The sequence below is a fragment of the Protomyctophum parallelum genome (assembly GCF_964188405.1).
Source record: "Protomyctophum parallelum genome assembly, chromosome: 12".
NCBI classification, from domain to species: Eukaryota; Metazoa; Chordata; class Actinopteri; order Myctophiformes; family Myctophidae; genus Protomyctophum; species Protomyctophum parallelum.
The window spans coordinates 23,453,245-23,469,836 of NC_139712.1; the positions used below are offsets into that span (position 1 = coordinate 23,453,245).

At 42.9% G+C, this 16,592-nt stretch overlaps 1 protein-coding gene and 1 long non-coding RNA gene across 4 annotated transcripts in view; both read right to left on the bottom strand.

The window, feature by feature from the left end:
* Positions 1–292: 292 nt before the first annotated feature.
* Positions 293–3,871, bottom strand: LOC310868001. Its single transcript, XR_014570047.1, has 3 exons — positions 3,542–3,871; positions 1,915–1,986; positions 293–1,212 (listed from the first exon to the last, which is right to left on the bottom strand). It is a non-coding gene; the product is annotated as an uncharacterized lncRNA (long non-coding RNA).
* Positions 3,872–6,680: 2,809 nt separating this feature from the next.
* Positions 6,681–16,592, bottom strand: part of nsmaf (neutral sphingomyelinase (N-SMase) activation associated factor) — a 47,022-nt gene continuing 37,110 nt past the window's right edge. The window contains exons 26-32 of one of the 3 annotated variants that reach the window (XM_083778305.1): positions 16,124–16,247; positions 15,164–15,238; positions 14,378–14,482; positions 13,870–13,915; positions 11,540–11,642; positions 8,832–8,941; positions 6,681–8,052 (exon numbers count right to left, since the gene is read on the bottom strand). In XM_083778305.1, coding sequence (XP_083634431.1) covers positions 7,958–8,052; positions 8,832–8,941; positions 11,540–11,642; positions 13,870–13,915; positions 14,378–14,482; positions 15,164–15,238; positions 16,124–16,247 — 658 coding nt within the window. In that variant the 3' untranslated portion in view covers positions 6,681–7,957. Of the gene's footprint in view, positions 8,053–8,831; positions 8,942–11,539; positions 11,643–13,869; positions 13,916–14,023; positions 14,070–14,099; positions 14,146–14,377; positions 14,483–15,163; positions 15,239–16,123; positions 16,248–16,592 lie in introns of all 3 variants that reach the window. The other 2 variants (XM_083778306.1, XM_083778304.1) reach the window with 2 other exon arrangements.

The window sequence follows — 16,592 nt, forward strand, 5'->3', positions numbered from 1 at the left end:
GACTACAGCCTTTGCCACACACTGTACAAGTAAAGGGTTTTTCACCCGTATGGTTTTCCTGGTGTTTTTTCATCGTACCAGTTTGACTTATGGCTTTGCCAATCATTTTACAACTAACTGGCTTTTCTCGTGTATGAATCAGTGCATGTCTTTTAAGAACATACATTCGAATAAAGCCTTTGCCACAAATTTCACAGATAAAGGGTTTTTCCCCTGTATGAATCATTGTGTGTCTCTTAAGACTTTTCTTATCTTTAAATATTTTCTCACAAAATGAACAGAGAAAGCTTTTCTTCTTAGTTTTCAGGTCTTGACTTTGACAGGTCTTTGTGTGTGTTTTTAGATTTTGCCATCGAATAAAGCCTTTTCCACACACTGTACAGCTAAAGGGCTTTTCCCCTGTATGAATCATTGCATGTCTTTTTAGATGATGCATTCGATTAAAGCCTTTGCCACACACTGTACATTTACAGGGTTTTTCTCCTGTATGAATCACTGTGTGTCTCTTCAGACCTCTCTTTTGATTAAACGTTTTGCCACAATATGAACAAAGAAAGCTTTTCTTCCCTGTGTGACTCCTCGCGGAGGTAGTGTTCATATCTTCAGACATCTTGTTGTCTCCTTCCACATCTTGTGTCTCCTCTGATTTCAGTGAGTTTAAGTCATCACTGTTTAAGTCATCAGATTCAGAACTGTCTGATTTCAGTGAGTTTAAAGCTGACTGACCTTCCCTGGTCTCCGCCCAGTCATCACTGTCTTCAACCTCAGATTTAAAAGAGTCTGAAGAGAGGAGCTGATCTGTTCCACAGTCCTCTACATCAGCTTGTGTTTTCATACATTCAGCTGAGTTGCTGGATAGGGGCTCCATCTCTCTGTTTGCAACATCACCTTCACTTCTCTCTTCAGTGTCAGAATCAGAACCGTGTGCAGAGAGTAGCTGGTCATCACTAGTTGGCTGTGATGGTACCCTGCCTACTATATAAGCTTGTATTGTCATGTGTTCAGTTGAGGTGCCGGCTAGAGGCTCTGTCTCTCCGTTGTCATCATCATTTCCACTCTTTACTTCTAGTAATGCTTTACTTCTAGTCAATGTTGAACCATCAGTCTCCTCTGGTCTCTCTTTAATGTGTGGAGGTTGTGGTTCCTCCTGGACCAGACTGGAGCTCCTCTCCTGCTGTTCAGCACAAACCTCCTCTCTGGAGGCTAGGAAGTCTAAGGGGGAAATAAATTACATGAGAAAAAGCAGAGCCATTTTTAAGTGACATTTTCTGTCTCTTTCTTCCACTCGGTTGCCATAGACTTATCGGTCAAGCCATCTGAAACACAGCAGCTCGATCAAAGTGGTCCATGGAGGATGACACAGGAAAAACTCCCGGGTTGATTGAATTCATTCATTAATAAGGATAGGGAGAACATTTCTCAAGTCTTGTTACACCGACCGACAGACATCCAAACAAACCACTTCAATATGATGGACGTGTAACATTTTGTCACCTTCGGAGGACAATATGAGTTCACTTTGACACTTGTTTCATAACCACTGCTACAGTAGTTCAATAAAAGCGCTGCTGCATGTTGCATCTCATGCCTGATTTAAGCATTATTGCATGAGAGGGTGTGCTTTACCGTGATTATCGGCACGACAGTGATGCGGTTTTACCATAAATACTTCTTTACATATTCCATAAAGGAAAGAAAAGCAGGAAGAAGATACATCTTATTGATACCTGCCCTTATCTGTCATTGAAAAAATCAACTAATTGATGCTTTGCTACAAATCATTATCGTTGTGGGGCAATGCACTACAAAAAACTAACAAAAAATGTTTTGCTTTTCTTTTCTTAAGATGTATTGTTTTTAGCAACAACATTCACATACATGTATAACACAGATATACATGTTTTTCTTTCTCACCTGTCTTCTTCTTTCCTTTGGACATTTTCTTTATTTCTTTTTCTTTCTTCTTTTTTTCACCAATTCCTCCACCTATGTTCACCAAAACAAAAGAACAAACTTGATGCAAACTTGAAATAAGAACAGGTCCACTTGAGTGTAAAATTAAATATTTTTTTTACAATCTCAAGAGTTAAATTATTGTTAAACATCTGCATTATTACTTAATTTATAAGTCTACACAATTAGAGAATGTAGACAAATTGTTATTTTGATCGACGTTTGCCTGGTATCTCTCCTAAGTGGTTGAAAACCACTTCACTTATAGATCAGGGGTAAGCAAACTAGCAGAGGTGCCAACATTGGCACACTAACTAGTAACTGGCATAAGTGTGAGAGAGCTGTGACTGGAGTGGGGTGGGGGGTTGGCCGTTGGGGTAGGGGAAACTTTGTATAACAAAAGAATGAATAAAATAAAAACAGGGAGTATAATGATCATTACATCCTGGTGTGAAAGGTTTTTTTTAAGGAAGACATGAAGGTTGTTATGTACAACATTTTGGGAAATCAATCAGTTGGAAATATTACATTTTGATGTGGTGTCATAACCGAAGTGTTGATATGGCACACTGACTATCAGAAAAATGAAAACATGGCACTACAGGCCGACCCCTGTAGATCTGCAATTTTCAAAAACTCAAGATTTGAGTACATTTAAAACTATCACAAATCTTGAATGGGGGTCCCTCTGTGCCACAACATATTTTCAGATTGTTGTCCGTGCAAAACTGGCTCCAAAACTGTGGAATGCACTTCCCATTGCAGTCAGAACTGCAGCATCACTCCCAATCTTCCGCCGTAGTCTGAAAACCCACCTTTTCAGACTCCATCATGGCCCATAGCACTTACCCTACCCCCTTAGATAGCATTTCTGTAGACTTAGATAGCATTTGATACAGACTTATAGCATGTTATGTAGACAGCACTATAATTGCATTGTATATAGTCATAGCACGCCATAGTACATATGTATAGCATAGTAGTATATGTATAGTTTATATGTATAGTTTCATTATATAGATATTCCACTGTTACTTTCTTAGCTTACGGCCTTACGCATGTTTCATGATAAATGTTTTTATGTGATGTATTCCCATGCTTTTTGTTCTTGCTTATTGTAAATCGCTCTGGAAGTCTGGATTAAGAGCGTCTGCTAAATGCCTAAATTGTAAATTGTGCAGGGCGAGGCGCATAGCGTGGATTATAATGTTGAATGGGCAAATTAGCATCACGAAGGGCGAAGTGAGATCAGGACACACAACTGAAACCGGTTTTGCCGACATGCTATAGTGGGGGACCGTTTAAAACAAAGGAGGCTTGCTGTGGTTGGTGTGATTTTGTATGTGTGTTGTAACTGTGTATGCATGTCTGTCTGTCTGTGTATGAGCACGGAAGTACCATGACAATACCGCTGGATGGCACTGTTGAGCAGCGTCACGCGCGCGCGCGCACACACACACACACACACACACACACACACACACACACACACACACACACACACACACTTCAGATGGGTCTGATTTTCGCCAAACACATGTATGCACGCACGCACGCAGCCACAAACACACACACGTCATAGGCCTACCTGCAGTGTGTAGTTCGGTGTTGTACAGTGTCTCAATCTCTCTGTGGAAAAGGCTGCACATGAACTGTGCGACCGCACTGAGGCGCTCCAATACAAACACTCTGACCCGACAAACATCACCGCTTGTGTGTTTCTCCAAAACACACAAAATCTGCTCTCCCACCGACGTCATGTGTCCGTTTATCTCCAGCCGTACAGACTCCATTTGACGCGTTTTATCTCCTTTAAAATACATGTTTCCTCCTTTATGAGACGTTTTAACTCCTTTAGGAGACATTTTAACTGCTTTTATGAGACATTTTGACCTCCTTGTTTGTGAGACCGTCTTTGTTTAGGAGAAACCTCGCGTCAACACGAAGAAGGCAGCGTCTAGTGAGCAGATTAATGAGCAAATTTAAGACTTCCGGTCTCTTCAAAATAAGAGTATCTCGTAGAGTATTGAAAAAAAGTTGAATTTGCACATTAAAACTACAAATTAAGCATTTAAATGATGCTATAAGACACACATTATGTTTCTGTGTAAAAAATAAGTAATTAAATAATTATTTTTAGGAAGAACTACAAGACCTTCTACTTCCTGGTCAACGTGTGTCAAGTTTAGATATACTCTTTAAGCCTTAAAGAGTATATCTAAACTTGACACACGTTAAAGTTTAAGGTGTCAAGCAGCGCAACACAGGATCCAGGGCACTGTTGCCTAATGCTTTTCGCCCCCTGGTGGAGGAGGTGTGTAACTGTCGATGATAGATTTGGAATGGATAGATTTGAACTCAGAGGATAAATCAAATAGATCAGACCATGACTGACTGCGGACGGAGAGAATGTGAACTCACGTGAAATGTTTTTTTTCCCTGTTTTTGTATTCGCACTATACAAGAAAACAGTATCAGAACGTAACATTTGAAAGAGAAAAATAAGTGCAGGTGAAAAAAGATATCCATAAAGGGCTGCATGGTTCTCACCTAAGATAACAAACAAAATAGTTATGTTAGACAAAGTAATCAAACTAGGTACAACAAGCCTACCGGTAGGTAATAATTACACTGCAGTTGCATGTAAGTGTGTGTGCTTCTAATACCGTGAGGGGCCGTGGTTTTTCATTTATTGTTTTAATTTATTTTTTAATAATTATTTGTTTTTTTAGTCTCCTCTATTTGGATCTGAGAGTGGTGTGCAGAAGTAAAAGTATTACAAATTGGACACACTCAAGCAAAGTGCAAATACCTCAACATTTGTAGGCCTATACTATGTTACGTATGACACCAGGTCTGCATCCAGGGGTGACTGATGTGAGGTCCATGGCAGAAAGTCTACCTTCAGTCAAAATGTAGGCTACTGTCCATAAAAGGTTGTCTGGAATGAGCTCCCTCTCACACTGAGGGAGATCCCCACCCTCCCACTTCACAGCTTTTAAAGGACAACTTTAACAACAAACAATGGTTAAAAAATAACCAGTCTTGTGATCATGTAGGCTACGTCTATGATGATTAGTCCAAAATAGAGCCTACCCTAATAATAGTTTAATCTTTTCTTATTTTGTTATTCTTACTAGTCTTATTACGTTTGAAATGTACTAGGTATTTGTATGCTACCGGTATGTCCTGACTCCTGTATGTCAGTCCTGTTTGTATTGATTGATGTCTGGGGACTGCAGATGGAAATTAGCATGTTTAGCTAAATCTGGTATATTTACACTCCATTTCTAATGTAATGTTCATCAATATACACTGTCCCGACTAAATAAACAAATAAAGTCAATTACACTTAAGTACAGTACTTGAGTACATGTATACTGTAGCAGCACCCTGACTCCGTTTGACCAGAATGGAACAGAGCCTTCATTAGTATCAGCGGTAACACCTGTAAAGGAAGTATGAAAGGGGCCCATGCAGGTTCTTTACAAAATGGCGTGTGCACACAGAGCCCATTGACCTGTATTCACATGACCATGACAGAAGCCAGGGCAGTGCGCCTATCAGCAGGGAGTGTTGGGCGGGAGTAGGACAGTGGCTCGACATCCTCCCGTTGGGGGCTCCTCAGTGGCAGTTGAGTCAGTAGGATATGTACACATAAATGTGTACATTGGGGTACAAAGCAAACAAAATAAAATTTGTTATCTTTAAGACGTACGTGGGCTAATAGTAAGAGAGACAAAGAGGTATGCTTTGCGTTGGTCAATGCCATTATTTATTGTTCTTCAGCAGAACCAAGTTCTGACGAAACAACGGAACGGAAGCTTCGTGGAATAAAACACAGAGACAGGAAGACGGATCATCATCAACAAATCATTTTTAAAAGAGAAACAATGTAACGTCATAATAAGATACACAACAGATGCACACAACACACCTTTATAGAGCGGCGCAGTCCCTGAAAACGCAATGCATTTCCCCATAAATTTATTTAAAGACCTTTTAAGCGTCGTACGAAGCCAACTCTTGTCGTGACAAATCATGACAACACACACAATATTTCGGGCCAAACAAAGAATTAGAAAGTAGAAAAAAACGGCAGGTTACAACACTTTTTTTGTTGTTTTTCTTCTTTGTAATTATTTGTTTGGTCCAAAATATTGTGTGTTGTCATGATTTGTCACGACAAGAGTTGGCTTCGTACGACGCTTAAAAGGTCTTTAAATAAATTAAATAAAAACTGCCTATGGGGAAATGCATTGCGTTTTCATTTCCTGGGCCGTTCGTTGTTCTGAAAGGGGGAGGGACTGCGCCGCTCTATATGAGTGAAGCCTACAGAAATAATCAAAATAAGCCATTGTATGAACTCAAACTTGTGTCCCCAAAGTCAATATGTATTTGGTCAAAGACCCACATCTGAAAATATGTTGTGCCAGGGACCCCCATACAAGATTTGTGTTGTTAAAATCTTTCAAGTATATAATTATTTTTCCTTTTTCTCTCAAATTTCTTAAAAAATATTTTTTAGAGGGTACCTGCATGGCTAATAAGACAAATATGCCTTAAAACATTATACTTGCCCTCTACAACTCTGTCGCAAGTTGATATCATATGCCCATATGGTCTAGCCCTATGGACTGTATGGAATGCATATGCTAAAAAGAACGTAATACTTCCTAAGAATGAGCATCAAAGCAACATTTTAAATACTTTATTAGCATGTGCATTCCATATATTCCATAGGGCTGGACCACACATGGACATAATGACATCATCACCTTGCCACGGGAGTGAAAGATTATCTTTTTATGAAAGAAATAAAAATATTAAAGGTGTTTTTATTTTAGTTATAGAGGGTGAGTATAATGTTTTAAGGCAGATTTGTCTTATTAGTCAGGGATCCCTTTTAAATAGCAGATCTACGAGCACACAATGCGCCATGGGATGTTGTGAGCTTGTAGATCAGCTCTTTTTAAATAGCTGGTGCATATAGTGGTTTAACTGATCGTTTATGCTATATCGACTACTTTTTCCTTGGTATAGGGACCACCCTGGGGACCCCCTGGACCCCCCCCCCCCACCCCGGACTCTGCTTTGAGAACTACTCAACTACCCGTCCTTAACCACAAGAACCCCCTGGCGTTCCTAATCTGGGCCTGATAGGCAAACATTCTGCGATAACAGGTGAACATTCAGCGAAAGGTAGCCGAAATACAAGCTCACAACAGCTTGTATAGATCGACCGTTCCTATTTTCGCACATCAAAGTAGACTATTAGGTTTTACGTGGTTATAGGCAATACTGGACTCTTTAATTCTGTGCACGGCAATAATATGCTATGATATTCGACTTGAAAGTACTTTTCTTTTGCTCGTGCGTGTGGAGAGGTAACGTAAAAGCCACTTTTCCGCGTGAAAATGCGCATGCACGAGGCGTGTGCCTACTTTACGTTCAGCACCTCCTGCTGTAAATATCTTCCCGCGGCCATGCTGTACTGTAATACAGCACAGCAAGTTGGTGGATTTTAAGAATGTTCATCAGGTTCACATGAGTGAGTCCGACTTGGGCACTGCTGTCTAGTTTGAATGAAGGTGCATTCACACCAGAAAAAAAATAAAAAAGGAAATACTGATTCATTCAGTTTGTTCAGTATTCACAGCGGAAAGGTCATTTCGCGACACACACACACACGTCTGTTCACGCAGGCGGAAAATTCTGACCATTTTTCAATATGTGCAATTCTTGATACTTGTACTGCTCCAGACAACAAAAAAAGGAAAAAGCTAAGCATTTTATTGATTAAGTAAAATACCTCATCATCACCATAACAAACTTGTGCCGTGTCTGCTCGGTGTGAACGAACCGCAATGCTGCTTTCAGACTGGCAGACTTTCAGTGTGAACAAAGCGTCACAGCTCATACTCGTGTCCAGGCTGGAGAATGGTGTGTGTGTGTGTGTAGTGCAGTCGATCGATCACTGCTCTCTAGTCCGAGGCCTCTCGGTTTAAAAGTGGGACTTCCAGTAGATGATCTGTTTGTCTTCTCCTCCTGTGATGACCGTCGTGCACTGCTCGCTCATCCACATGGCCGTGACCGCACCTGCTCCACACACACACACACACACACACACACACACACACACACACACACACACACACACACACACACACACACACACACACACACACACACACACACACACACACACACACACACACACACACACACACACACACACACACACACACACACACACACACACACACACACACACACACACACACACACACACACACACACACACACACACACAAAACATGTTAGGAATTTGTTACGGGTGAGTGAGTACAGTTACAAATGCAGTTACCACAGCTGTGGATGGTGCAATATTGGATACAATTCCTACTCCTTGTTTCCCCGGGCAGTGCTGGTTGGCAGGTATCAATAATACACTTTTAGACCGACATGTTTGCGCCAGCATGGGTGATTAGATTTATTTCTTGATCGCCTCTTGTCTTGATCGTTTAGACTTTAGACATGACATCATGGACCGCTATGCTCCATAACAGGCTCGACAAGCCCAACGCTCATTGATACCTTTCCCAGATTGAGTTTAAAAAAATTACCAAAACAAGCTTTATTCATAGTTAAAGCGTCACTGGTCGCGGATACAAAATGTTATGTTTCGGGTGAATTAAAATAAGATGGCGGGACAATTAACACAGCCGTCTTTACGTCCCCGTTCACGGCCCGTGAGTTTTTTGGTCTTCAGAGTAAGAGCTCGCTCTGAAAAGATCGTGGCAAGGGCTAAAACGCAGAGATAAATATATCTGGCGGGCAATGAGTTTTAAGAGTGTGTGGAAGGTGCGTTGATATACCCGAGTGTCCAGGGATCCTGTTGGTCACCGTGTTGCTGAGCAGGTCCCAGATGAAGAGGTCGCCGGACCGTCCGCCTGATAGAACGCTGTTCCCGTCCCAGCAGAAACACCTGTGGACCCCCGCAGACAAAAGGCATCACTATTCCTGTGCACAAACGCCCTTTTTTGGAAATGACTACAACTACTTCCGGGCCTCTTCAGACTTCTTTCACTGGTGTTACTGATGATGCTAATTAAGGCTCTGTTCCATTTAGTGTACAGTGGTTCTCAAGCTTTTTAATTTCAAGGACCCCCCCCCCCCCCATAACTCTGCTATCAAAGCCGCAAAGAGACAGTACAGAGTCAAATTAGAACTCAACTACAGCGGCTGTGACTCGTGGCGAATGTGGAGCGGACTGCAGGCGGTTACGGGCTATAAACCCAAGTCAGGAAATATCACTGACACCTCCGCGTCTTTACCGGACGAGCTGAATAACTTTTTTGCCCGCTTCGAGGCTCACAACTCGGACCCAGCTACGGCGCAGAGCGCACCTGAGGCGGTGGACCTGCAGGTGACGCAGAGGACTGTGAGTAAAGCGTTCCAAAAAGTTAATGCTCATAAAGCTGCAGGGCCAGATGGGATAGCCTCTCGTGTCCTTAAGACATGCTATAACCAGCTGTCATGGGTATACACAGACATATTTAACCTGTCCCTGTCATTGTGCATGGTGCCATTGTGTTTTAAAAAAACTATAATTGTACCCATTGCCAAGAAAAAACCTGTTACCTGTCTCAACGATTATCGACCTGTTGCTTTGACATCTGTTCTCATGAAATGCCTGGAGAAAATGGTTATCTCTTATATCAAGAGCATAATTCCTGCTAGTATTGATCCTTTACAGTTTGCTTACTGTGCAAATAGATCTGTGGATGACGCAATCTCTCTTGCTTTACACACTGCCCTGGTACATCTAGAAAAGAAAAGCTCTTATGTCAGACTACTGTTCATAGACTATAGTTCCGCATTTAACACTATTGTACCATCTAAATTAGTGTTGAAACTCAGTGGCCTTGGTGTGGGCAGCTGTAACTGGCTATTTGATTTTCTGACGGGTAGGCCCCAGTGTGTTCGCATAGGAGAGAGAAGCTCATCCACAATTCTCACCAGAACCGGTGCGCCCCAAGGCTGCTGCCTCAGTCCTCTGCTGTACAGCTTGTTTACGTTTGATTGTGTCGCCAGATATGAGAATAACATCATAATTAAATTTGCGGATGATACCACAGTGATCGGACTAATAACCGACGGTGATGAGAGGGCCTATAGGAGGGAGATAGAGGATCTAACTCTATGGTGCGATAACAACAACCTCTCACTTAACACCAATAAGACCAAAGAAATCATTGTAGACTTTAGGAAGTCCAAAGGTATCCACACCCCCATTTCCATCAAAGGAAAGTCTCCACCAGTCTCCATAACATCTACACCACTCGCTGTAAGAAAAAAGCCCATAACATCATGGAAGACACCAGCCACCCCACAAATACCCTGTTCAAACTACTCCCTTCCAAAAAACGCTACCAGAGCATCAAATCTCGTACCACCTGTCTCAGTAACAGTTTTTACCCCCAGGCAGTCAGGCTGCTGACCTTGAACTGTATTGCACTTCACTTCACTTGCACTTTTCTTTTCCTGTTTTTTGTCTTTTCTTGCACTATAGATGTTTGTTTATGTCCTGTGTATGTAAGACTGAGAGTGCTCTGAGCAAAATAATTTTCATTGTATGTATACTCTGTATCTATACAAATGACAAATAAACCTGAACCTGAGAGTGTACAAATGGAACCAAATTAACTCGTAAATACATTTGGTTCCATTTGTACTCTCGGAGTTACACACCCGTATGGGGTCCAGTGAGCCACAATAGCAGCACCCTGAGACTCTGTTTGACCAGAATGGAACAGAGCTTTCATTAGTATCATCGGTAACACCTGTGAAGGAAGTAGGGAGAGTTACGGAAGGAAGGAAAAGCCACTAGCGCGGTAGGGCTTTAAGCAACTATGTAGTGGACTATTCAACTAGTCGACTAGTAAATCCACTAGTCGACTTTGTTGGTACTAGTTCACTAGTTGATAAGAAAAATAAATAAAAAAGTTAATTTTGTAGGCCTCCAGATCAGGTAGATGGTAGATTATAGTTATAGTCACCAATGTACACAGTTTTAAAATGTACAATTAAGTATTAATTATTTCTTTTTACATAATAGGTAGTTAAACAACTAGTCGACTAGTAAACTAGGCAACTACCGGTAGTACAAATGACTAGAAGTGAATGCCCTAGCACGCAGCTGCAACTTCTTAGCGTGGGCAAAGCGTTTCCGGTTTTCTGGCCGACGCGTCAAGTTGCAGCCGCACGTGAGCGGCATTTCCATCCACCAGCTCCCCGGAGGAGACGCCTGCTCTAGATGGCATCTTGCCGCCCCCTTGTCGCGTATATCCGGTGAGCTGACCACCGGAGCTGAAATAACGTTGAGCGGTGGTGAGTAAAAACAGAGAGAAGGGCTGGAGCGGTGGCGGTGGTTTGCTCTTCACCGCGGCTCGTGACGTCATGTTGTAGTTACTGGTTCGGTGGTCACCCCACCACCGCAAATCCAGACTATGTATGAGCCTTTAGTCTGTGTGCATAGAACCTAACTGGGGCTAAGGTGAGCCCAGTGTCACTGTGATCTTACCTCTGTTCCTCCTCGGCCTTCACAGAGGAGATGACCATGCCTGACTGCACGTCCGTCACCTTCAGGCAGCAGTCCTCGCCCACGCTCAGGACGTGTCGACTGTCTGAGGAGGCAATGTCACAGGGAACGGTCCATTTAGGCCCGAGGACGCATCTGTGTCACGTTAGCTTTTAACCCATTTAGGCCTGACCTCAAAATGTAAAAATAATCTTCTAAATCCTCCAGTTTTCTGAAATAAATATTTTCACAATTAAAAAGAAAATAGCAGACCTACAAGCTCCACCGAGTGGCGCGCTACGGGCTTGTAGATCTGCTATTTTTCAATAGCTAAATTATAACATGTTTAAAACACCAAAAGGGGTTCCCGCCCAAAATGGGTTAACCACGTTAACCATGATTTTAAACGTTAGCCATTGAAAAAATAGCAGATCCACAAGCTCACAGCGCTCATGTGTGCAAATCTTTACATAGACTCAGAGAGAAAATCCTACATGGATTCTACTATACTCCTGTGAAGCTGTTTAGTATGGGGCTTGGTAGAAGACAAAATATGTTGGAAATGTATAAAGACTACCAGAATCTCTAGCCTCGGTACCAGGCTTTCATTTTTGTTGGTGCAAAAATTGAAAGCCTGGAGGAACGCATTGGCCGCTCTGGTCTAAAATTGGGAGTCAACCCTTCCGGGTGGGCGTCGCTCCAAATGATGTGACGTAGCGCTGCACTAGTTGTGAGAGGAGGGGCCGGGGGTGACGGACAGATCGATGAGATCCAATCAGGGCGTGCGCAAATCTCAGCCGCGACCCGCCCCTCTAGACCAGAAACCTAACACGTTAGCTCAGGCTACCAGAATCTCCAATGTTCTGTCTTCTGGGAGATAGCACACTTTGGCCACAAGGGGTCACCAAGGCACAACACACATTAGTGAGTGTAGGCCTTATCACTACTGCAGCCGATGTTGAGAACATATGACTGCATCTTCTGAATATTTGACTGCCACGAAGAACAATGTTTAAGGGAAGTTACACACAATTTTTGTTCATTAAAGGTTTGGTGCATTAAGTAGAAATACATTGCAATTGACATAATCACAATCACATAGGAGTATAGAGGGAAATAGTAGAGGAGTATAGAGTATGCCCTGTTCATTTAATTTTGACTGCGTGATGTGTTTTGTTGTGTCTTTTCTTCTTTTATTTGCAGTTTCTTTTTCCTCTTGAACTTTTTGGCTATATCGTCAGAATCAGATTGATTGATTACGGGCAAAAAGAGTCAATGTCGGTTAATGAGGAGCATGTTATTCAATCAATGGAGCAATTACTTTTGATTTCTTGCCCACCTTTGGAGTTAGATCATGGCAAGGTGAACCTCTATCAAATTGTTCTTTCCCTTTATAAACAAAACAATTGAGAGCGGTAAAGTATCCGTGTGTCATTTAGTGTTGGCTTCGTGTCAATTTAGAAAAACAATGAAAGTGTGATAAATAAATACAGATTTTGAAGGCATTTGCAGAATCTGCCTCAGGCCTTAAAGGACCACTTCACCACTTTTTCATATAATAGGACCTCACTAATAATCATGATAAAATGCCACTTTTTTTCCTACTCAGTCTGTGTCTCATGGGAGGGCTGTGGGCAGTTCAGAAACCCGTCCACCAGTGACATCATCGATTGAATCCAAGCTAAATAGAAACTGCAGGCTTTTCCCCCCCTTTTTTTTCTTTCTGTCAGACACATTTCTACATTATTTTGAGCCGTTCTCTGCTCTGACATCAGGCAGCATTGAGAGTAGGGCTGTGAATCTTTGGGTGTCCCACAATTCGATTCGATTCCGATTATTGGGGTCACGATTCGATTTTTTCTTTAAATTCAAAAGCATTTTTTTTCCAGATTCAAAACGATTCTCTATTCAAAATTATTCTCGATTCAATACATAGGATTTCATCACAATCTACTCCAGCCAACTGAAGTGACTACAGTAACTTGAGAATGACTGAAGACATGATCTTTACTGTGATTAGGGTAAGCTTACATTTCATATCACAAACACCATGTAGTGAAAACTCTATTTTTCGGAAATTATGAATCGATTTTGAACGGGAATCGCGATTCTAATTCGAATCGATTTTTTTTGACACCCCTAATTGAGAGTCACGTGTCGGGTGTCTGTGCACAGATACCTGGACTAAAGGAGATGTGGTGGATGGCCCCACAGTGACATTGGACCTGGTGTAGAGGTGTGACTGTACACAGATACCTGGACTAAAGGAGATGTGGTGGATGGCCCCACAGTGACATTGGACCTGGTGTAGAGGTGTGACTGTACACAGATACCTGGACTAAAGGAGATGTGGTGGATGGTCCCACAGTGACATTGGACCTGGTGTAGAGGTGTGACTGTACACAGATACCTGGACTAAAGGAGATGTGGTGGATGGCCCCACAGTGACATTGGACCTGGTGTAGAGGTGTGACTGTACACAGATACCTGGACTAAAGGAGATGTGGTGGATGGTCCCACAGTGACATTGGACCTGTGTAGAGGTGTGACTGTACACAGATACCTGGACTAAAGGAGATGTGGTGGATGGTCCCACAGTGACATTGGACCTGGTGTAGAGGTGTGACTGCACACAGATACCTGGACTAAAGGAGATGTGGTGGATGGCCCCACAGTGACATTGGACCTGGTGTAGAGGTGTGACTGTACACAGATACCTGGACTAAAGGAGATGTGGTGGATGGTCCCACAGTGACATTGGACCTGGTGTAGAGGTGTGACTGTACACAGATACCTGGACTAAAGGAGATGTGGTGGATGGGTCCCACAGTGACATTGGACCTGGTGTAGAGGTGTGACTGTACTGCTGTCCCAGATGGTGGCCGTCCCATCCTTACACCCCGACACCAGCAGAGTGCCTGCTGGATTCAGACCCATGGTGTTCACCTGCAAACACAGCAGAAGAATACCCGTCAACCTGAACCCTAGGAAAAACCTGTTTTTTTGCCAGCTGCTTGGAAAGCAGGCTCATTTATTTGGTGGAATTTTGGGGCCGTTGCTATTGCTATTGTATTAATTGCTATTGCTATGGTAGGTAGTCTCACAATAAACATGCAGTAATCCTGGTCTCTAAACGGCCTCCCCCTGGCCAGCCTGATGGAGGGGAAAGGAACTGGTGTTCCTTCCACGCGCTATGTCCAACCAGGGGAAGTCCCCCCCTGTCAGGTGTAAAGGAGCAACTTGGATACTCATACATGAAGGAAGCGTGAGTTCAAGTCCGTTGCTCTCCCCAGGTTGGCGGACGGTGTGTAGAGCCCAGGATCACATTAGATCATTGACACAGGGGTGAAAAATGGGTTACAAAATCGTGGGATAATCTTTTTTTAATTTCTATTGCAAATTAATGACCATTTTGTATAGGGTTAGTTTACAGCCCGGTTCCTAATGCCAAATGAAATGGGTTCAGATCTGAGCTAAGTCTCCAGCAGAAGACGCATCTGTCTTGTCTCCAGACGTAAAAACAGATGATGAATGATGAGGTTATGTTCATGTAGTTAAGTAGTGTTGGTGATTATAATGTACGTTTTTAAAGTTTCAATGAAAAACGACAACCCTTCTTGCACTCACCCCGGCATCGTGTTCAAACTCGCCCAGCAACTCAAACTGAGACTTCTTGTTACTCGAGACGTCACGTTGCCAAACCTTCGACATAAAACAAACAAGCAAAGCAAAATCACCTAGTGTAAAAAAAAAAAGGCTTTAAAAAAAAGTCAAAACACGTAGTTGGTAGTAGGGAATGAAACACATTAACCGCCATTGACGTCAGTACCGTGTTCGCTCTACGCCAACGTACTAGGTTGCTAGGAAACCGATACAGAAATGAACCGGAAGTGAAAACTTTTGGAATTTGAGTCCTGAAAAGTAACAGCTGTGGACATAATGAGGTTTCCACACGGCAGGGGCAAATTGGGGCTTAACCCATTCAGGACGGGAACCAACTAGGCGAAAGGACAAAAGAGAGGTCCCAGAGAGGTGTACATTACCTCGACAGTGGAGTCCCAGAGAGGTGTACATTACCTCGACAGTGGAGTCCCAGAGAGGTGTACATTACCTTGACAGTGGAGTCCCAGAGAGGTGTACATTACCTCAACAGTGGAGTCCCAGAGAGCTGTACATTACCTCGACAGTGGAGTCCCAGAGAGCTGTACATTACCTCGACAGTGGAGTCCCAGAGAGGTGTACATTACCTCGACAGTGGAGTCCCAGAGAGGTGTACATTACCTCGACAGTGGAGTCCCAGAGAGGTGTACATTACCTCGACAGTGGAGTCCCAGAGAGCTGTACATTACCTCGACAGTGGAGTCCCAGAGAGCTGTACATTACCTTGACAGTGGAGTCCCAGAGAGGTGTACATTACCTTGACAGTGGAGTCCCAGAGAGCTGTACATTACCTTGACAGTGGAGTCCCAGAGAGGTGTACATTACCTTGACAGTGGAGTCCCAGAGAGCTGTACATTACCTTGACAGTGGAGTCCCAGAGAGCTGTACATTACCTTGACAGTGGAGTCCCAGAGAGCTGTACATTACCTTGACAGTGGAGTCCCAGCTGGCCGTGTACAGGCGCTCGTCATGCCAGCACATCTGACTCACGGCGTCGTCGTGTCCCATCAGGGTGTCCTGCCTCCTGCCGTACGGCACCGAGTAGAAATACCTGAAAACCCGGAAGGAAGGAACACACACACACACAGTCACACACAAACGTAATACAGTTAACACTAATAATAATAACAATAAATACAACTTTATTTGTATAGCACCTTTCATGACATGAAATGCAGCTCAAAGTGCTTTACAGAGCAATGGAGAAAAAAAGAAAAGCAAGGCATAAACATTAAAAAACAAGCAGTAATGCAATACAGTGAGGACATGAATAACAAAAAATATCAATTAAAAGCAATGTTGCTTTAAAAATGTCTACAGAGGCTGCCTGACGAAGGTACAGTGGGAGTTTGTTCCATGCCGTCGGCCCGTAGAAGCAAAAAGCTGCTTCCCCGTA